The sequence below is a fragment of the Monopterus albus genome, unplaced genomic scaffold, assembly GCF_001952655.1.
Source record: "Monopterus albus unplaced genomic scaffold, M_albus_1.0 scaffold490.1, whole genome shotgun sequence".
In the NCBI taxonomy this organism is placed as follows: domain Eukaryota; kingdom Metazoa; phylum Chordata; class Actinopteri; order Synbranchiformes; family Synbranchidae; genus Monopterus; species Monopterus albus.
The window spans coordinates 29,939-37,238 of record NW_018128370.1 but is presented as its reverse complement, the minus strand read 5'-3'; the positions used below and the strand labels follow the sequence as shown (position 1 = coordinate 37,238).

General features: G+C 45.0%; 1 protein-coding gene across 1 annotated transcript in view; it reads right to left on the bottom strand.

Moving 5' to 3' along the window:
• Positions 1-255: 255 nt before the first annotated feature.
• LOC109952742 (E3 ubiquitin-protein ligase TRIM39-like) overlaps positions 256-7,300 on the bottom strand; it is a 21,763-nt gene continuing 14,718 nt past the window's right edge. Inside the window, exon 2 of the mRNA XM_020587965.1 lies at positions 256-2,315. Within this exon, the coding sequence (XP_020443621.1) occupies positions 702-2,315 (1,614 nt within the window). The 3' untranslated portion in view covers positions 256-701. The remainder of the gene's footprint in view (positions 2,316-7,300) is intronic.

Sequence of the window (7,300 nt, the reverse complement as noted above, 5' to 3'; positions counted from 1 at the left end):
GGAGTGTCGTGGCAGCCGTTTTCATATGTGTCGGTACTGTAGAGGTGGATTTAATTTCTGTGGTAACTCTGAGAAATAGCGGTGATAATATCAGCCAGAAGTGTTTATAAAATTCAGCAGGGAATCCGTCAGGTCTGGGTGATTTATTATTTGGCATGGATTTCAGTGCTTTATGGAATTCTTCCAGAGTGATGGGAGCATCTAAGGTATTGGTTTGTTCTCTTGATAGTGTTGGTAATTTTATATTGTGTAGGAAAGTATAGTGAATATACAGTTAATTTCTGAGCTCAGACTGTTCACACTTGCAGAATTAAAACCTGGAACACGGGCTGTGACGTCTGACACAAAACCAGCCGACACACACCAGTGCAGCACTTTTAACTTGGTTTTTACATGTTTTAATGGGAGAGACACGATTTACAGAGATGTGGTTTATTGGTGATCAGCTCTTAAGAGACAGTTTAAAAACAACAATTTCACATGTACAATCATCGTACGCTGAATATAAGCGGCGACCCTCTGACCTTTAGGCCACCCTAACCCCTTCAGGAGCCTCCAAGTCTAAACAGAAAGAAACCCGTCTCCATCCTTGATAACAGTGAACACAGACTTTGTGCTCATGTTGTCGCTCTGAAGCTACAATATACAGAAACATTCAGTGAGTATAAACTGTGACCTGTTGAACTTTATCCTAAACAAGATCAGGCAGTTTGATTGACAGGACAGATGATCAGAGGAGCAGAGTTTCTACCACCATCATTAAAACATGGACTGAAGTACGGGTAGAGTTTCTCAGTGAAGCAGCAGCCAGTAAAGGAGTAGATAAGAGCTGCAGCATCTACATCATAAAAGGAGACCAGACCCTCCTCGTAATCCACAAACATCCCCACATTCTCAGGCCCAGACTTCAGGGAGAGACGGACTGCAGGGCCAGTGAGAGCTTTGTACTTATTTCCATTTCTCAACCATACAGTCCAGTAACCATCCTGAGGGCTCAGTGTGATGTTTCCCTTCCTGTTGACCGACTCTCTGGCGACTCCTAAAGTCCACTCAGTTTTTCCTTTGACCTGAACCTCAAAGTAAAATCTGCCTGAAGAGAAACTCTGCTTTCCTAGGACACTAACACAATCAGAAAATCTCTCTGGTTTGTCTGGGAGATTCTTCTTCACATCGCTATCATGGACTTGTTTCCCATCATCAGACAGGATGAGATCAGGATGTACTGTATCAGGGTCCAGAGTCACATCCACTGCAAACTGCTGGACCCTCTTCAGCTCAGCCTCAAACAGCTTTTTCTTCTCGTTACTGAGCGCTTCCTCCAACCGAGCCACAGCACTCACCACAGTCCCCTCATATGACGGAGGACGGACTCTGACCTCTGTCCAGTCCTTGGTGGGTGCAGCAGCTTTCAGGGAGGAGAAGCTCTGGAGGAGGTGGAGGTGGTCTTCAGAGTGTGAGAGCTGCTCCACCTCAGTGCTCCTCTTCCTCAGCTCAGAGATTTCCTGTTCCAGCTCTGTGATGAAGCCTTCAGCCTGTTGCTCTGTGGTTTCCTGTTGCTCATCGATCTCCTTGATGAGCTGGATCAGGCCTCTCTCAACAGACTCCTTCAGAGCAGTGAAGACCTGAACACCTGCTGCTTTCTCTCTGGCTGCACCTTCTTTACTGATCCTGACTGACTGTTTGAGCTCCTCAATCTTCTCTCGTCTCTTCTGGATCATCTGCTGAATCTCGGCCTCTGTCTTCCCCAGCTCTGCCTTCTTTCCTTCATATTCTTCTTCCAGAGGAACAAACTCATGTGTCCTGTGCTCTAAAACAGAGCAGAGGACACAGCTATACATCTGGTCGGTCTTACAGAACAGCTCCAGAGGTTTATCGTGCTGTCTACACATCCTGCCTTCCAGGTTCTCCACAGGCTCAACCAGCTGATGTCTTTTCAGACGTGGAGCTGTCAGATGAGGCTCCAGGTGAGTCTCACAGTAGGAGGCCAGACACACCAGGCAGGACTTCAGGGCCTTCATTTTGGTTCCAGTGCAGACATCACAGGGAACTTCTACTGGTTTGGCAGGTTCATGTCTGAACTCAGCATCCATGTCAGAGATGAAGGTGTAGGTGTCCAGCTCAGGTCTTTTCTTGAAAACCTTTTTACACATGGGACACTGGCAGCTGTCGCTAGCATCCCAGTGGTCAGTGATACAGGTTTTGCAGTAGTTGTGTCCACATGGTGTGGAGACTGGATCAGTGAACTCGTTCTGACAGATGGAGCACAGAAACTGGTCTTCAGATCGTGGACTTGTGGCACCAGACATGTCTACACACTGAGAACAGAAGTGAAAGTGTGAATAAAAAACATCTTACATAGCTACATACTCATCTGTACTAACTACTGCAGTTATGAAGAACAGAATCAGGTTTCTCTCTATAGTCTAATGTCACTAAACGTCACATCTTAACTTAAGTTACTTTGACAAGTGTCAGTGTGAAATGAAAGAGCAGAACTTCCAGTTTGGTCAGAGCTGTGAGTTTAACGCTGCTTGATGAAACACAGGGAGACCACAAAATGTGCGGGTCAGCAGCAACATCTCAAGACCATCACGCTGAGCACAGGGGCTCCACCGGGGTGTGTACTCAGCCCATTGCTCGTCACAAGAGTGAGGTGTGCCAACTGGTCCAGTGGTGTAAGGACAACACCCTCTCCCTCAGTGTGGGGAAGACTAAAGGGACTGTTGTGGACTTCAGGAGAAAACCTCTAAAGCATCCCCCACTGACCATCGACGGTGCTATAATTGAAAGAGTGAGTAGTACCAAGTTTCTGGGGGTGCACATCTCTGAGGACCTCTCCTGGACCAACAACACCACATCACTGGCCAAGAAGGCTCAATCACGCCTCTACTTCCTCCACAAACTGAGGAGAGCCAGTTCCCCACCCCCCATCATGTGCTCCTTCTACCAGGGCACCATTGAGAGCGTCATCACTGGCTGCATCACTGTATGGTACGGAGGCTGTACTGCCTCCTGCAGAAGGACCCTGCAACGCATAGTGAAAACAGCCAGCAAGATCATTGGTGCCCTCTGCCTTCCCTTATAGACATCTATAACAATCCGCCTCACCCACAGAGCCATTAGCATTGCTAATGACACCTCCCACCCCACACACTCCCACTTCAGACTCCTGCCTTCAGGGAGAAGGTATCAGAGTCTTCAGGCCCACTTCACCAGACTCACCAACAGCCTCATCCATCAGGCTGTGAGAATGCTGAACACTGTTCACTACCCCCGCCCCTGGACCATAACCCACCACAGAACATAAAAAGATATAAAAAGACTACCCCTTTGCTGTTGCACAAACTCCATACATTCTCCCTTTTGTTATATTACAGGTAAATCTGCTGCTGACTGTTTTCCTTTGCTGGGATATCAGCTGCTGTTGGTCATTTGCAGTACTGTCCATGTATACCTCATATGCTATTTGCACCTCACCACCAACGCCCTGGTGATGCTGAACCACCTGACAATCTCTTATCATTGTTTGCACTACTGTCACTGACTGTACTCTGTTTTGAGTCACAGCTTATTGGCTGTACCGTTTAGATTTATCCTAATTATGTCAGTCCAGTTCTTATTCTATTCTATTTTTATTCTACTTTATTCTATTTTAGTTCCTAAGTGTTATGGCACCCAATACTAGGTGAGAGAGAAACAGTACTTTGATTTTCTGTATGTCCTGCACATATGGTGAATTGACAATAAAATTCTTGAACTTTGAACAGTAAACATGATCAGCTGTACTCACAAGTGTCTGAGTCAGTTACACGCCTCTGCAACATCGTGTGGCAGTTGGGAACAGTGCCTCTGCATTGGCAGGCCAGGGTGGTGGTCCCTCTTTTCAGGAAGGGGGATTTGAACCCGGTAGAATTTGTCTTTGGACAAAAACGCTGAGACTTGTCTCGACTGCAGCTCTGCTGTCGCTCTGACAGACTTTCGTTTGAGGAACGTGACTGAAACTCGCCTCTCTCTGTGTTGCTCCACCTTGTCCTGCTGCTCCGGTTGTTTCTTACAGGGAGTTTCTTCTTCTACCTGGTTTTTCCTGCATGGTGACTTTATTGCAGCTCACTGATGGCCGCAGAATACTGGACCAGCTCTATACCCTCTTCAGGGTGGTGGAGAGTTCATGGGAGTTTGCCCAACCAGTCCACATGTGTTTTGTGGATTTAGAGAAGGCATTCGACCGTGTTGAAGCATAGGAGGCATAGAGTTTTTGCTTAAATGTGACTTTTTAGGGAGTGGAGCTGCAAGCTGTACTACTGTTTTTGCTTAAATGTGACTTTAATATCCAGAATCTACCGGTCAAATTATCACTCCCTTCTTTTTCAGAAGGGCAATGGTATCACGTGTGTGGGAGAAATCATAACTTCACACCCCACAATACCCTAGTCTGGAATAATAGATTTATTAAGATCAAGAACAAATCATTGTTGAATAGTGACTGGATGGAGAAAGGCGTTTGGTCGGTATTTCATCTTATTGACACAAATGGCTTCTTTTTTTCATATGAAAGCTTTTGTGTCGAATATGGGAGTGTTAATAAGTCATATATACAATGTCAAAGTTAGTACTGGCGATTCTATTGCCAGTCCTCTTTTCCTTTTCTTTCAATGCACACAGATACTTGAAGGAGAGCCAATCAGGAGATAAGTTTAGGTTTAAAATAAACCTACTGGCACTCAACACAGCACTCCAAAGGCGGAGGCAGCTGACAGGTACCGGCAGGCCAAGTTGACTGCAGCAAGAGCAATTCATCAGTTATATGAAAAAGTCAACTCATCTTTTTTCAGTGGATACTTGTGAAAACCCGGCTCTGCGCCCAGGAACCAACTGCCAGGTGTCGGGCCTCTCTGACTGGCTCCTACCAGGCCGACAACGCCATTCTGTCATGGCAAATATCAAAACACAGGGAGAATCACTGCAGTGCCAATTATCATTTATTGAACAATATCTTGTGGTTATGATTGAGAGGGCGAGAAACAGAATCACCTGTCATCTGGGCCTCTGCAGAGAAAGTCAGGCTGTCAGTCACTGGTTCTAGTCTCCCCTCAGGTCTTCACACACACGCCTGATCAACTCTGCAGCTAACTATATGGCCATTCCCCACTTCCTGTGATTGTCCAGATCTTGACTTCCAACCGGGCCCCCACCCTGGTTACACTTCTCTATTTTTGGGAACCCCCTGCACACTGTGCTAAACAACAGGAAGTTTGGCGCCCAACGTCCTTGCAGAGACCCATACAAAGGAGCAGAAAGTTCACCCTGACCATACTACATGTTGTGCATCAACTAATATTACCTATTAACTATATTCTCATCCTATTCTGATTATATTCAGTTTGCTTTAACCACTACATGAAACCAGTAAATTCCCAGTGGCTGTGTGAGTTGGCGATATCCAGCAATGCCTGTCTGTTGTATGTTAGCAGTGCATGACATTTGTGCACTGCAGCAAGAGTAAAAACCACGCAAAAAAGAAGAAAATGAAGAAAAAGCCAGCATTTGAGAGTGGAACACGCAAACATGTCTGCCTCGGTGGGTGCCATCTTGCCAAACCAAGCTAGTTTATTTCCAAGTGTTACAGCATCAGTTGCTGTTGTGTGTGTGTGTGTGTTGTGCACTTGCAAATAGCTAACGTTTTGGTAATTTCACAGCATCTAAAAGTACAAGAATAAGATCTCTATGGTTTATGGGTTTCCCTTTGCCAGTTTACACACCTCTGTTAAAACAAATAATGCGCTGCTGGTGCTGAACATTCAGATTTTAATTTCCCTGTGATTGTCACTACAGCATAACCCGTAGCTTTAGTACTATCTCAATTCTTTTGCATAACCCATCAACAAATATATTAACATCAGCATCTTCATAAGGAATATCTTGTAAATCAGATCTTGGCAAAACCCTGTCAGATACAGTATTTCACTTAGACAATCATACAGTTAAACAATTTGTCTCCATTTTACTTAAAAATGTATTTCCTCCACATAATGCTTCCAATAAATTCAATTCAATTCAGTTTTATTTGTATAGCGCCAAATCACAACAAAAGTCGTCTCAGGATACTTTACAAAGTCTGGTCTAGGCCTTAGTATTATTATAGAGGAAAACCTATATGATGGCAAGTTATTTGTTACAGGAATGAAGCAAGTGATTTGTTACAGAAGTTAATAGACTTTGAGGGACTGGAGCTGGAACTGAACACTACTGGAGATTCTGAAATTCATCATCATGAACCGGACGAAGATTTTGACCCTGAAATAAATTTTTTTAAGAACACTGAAAATAACTGCAAGTATTACACAGATGAGCAGTTTAACAGCAATGTCAAGACTGAGAACAAGCTATCATTCATTCACTTTAAGAACCATGTATAAACTGCTTTAAAGTCCAATAAATCTGGACAGGGACACACCTCAGGTCTGGGACGCAGGAAGGCCGTACTAAGGTTGCAGCACTGCACCCACATGTCTCCCCGTACCTTTCTTTAAGCCAGCTGGAAGGTTCTCTATGACTTTCTGGTCCAGCCAACAATGATCTTCCTGCAGAGGGTTTAGTCCTTTCAGCAGAATCTTCTTGGACTCCTTCACCAGCTCACAACAAGGAGGTTTGGCTGTATTCATCCCCACCATCACACTGGGGGGAAGACACTGTGTCCCGAGCAGATCTACAACAGACAGTTGACTGATTACATGATTTAGTTAAATGTGTAGTTGTGAGGAGGATGAAGATGGATGAGCTCACCTCTTTCTCTCAGGAAACGAAGTGCGTCCATGTAGCCATTGTGGCAGATCTCAGCCAACTTCTGTCAAGTGCAAACATAAGAATCATGAAGGTTTGCTCCTCTCTTACAGTGCAGAGGACTGATTGTGTTTCACACTGAATACATGCTTTTTGCATGGTAGAGATGAATAGGAGAAATTTGTCACTGCTGTCAAAGCAGTTAATTAAGAACCATGTATAAACTGCTTTAAAGTCCAATAAATCTGGACAGGGACACACCTCAGGTCTGGGAGGCAGGAAGGCCGTACAGACGCGGTGCACATTGCGGGTGTTGAACTGAAAACTCAGGTTGCAGCACTGCACCTCAAAGAAGCTGAAGGTATCCTCCTTGGGGCAGATGTCGCTCTTGCCTGAAAACGCAGCCATAGTGATGGTGTTTCTCTGCTCGAACAACGGCATGTTGTTGCTCAGGGCTCCATCCATGTAGTGCTGACAGCAAAGGGAAATGACTCATATGACTGCACAGATACAAAATAAT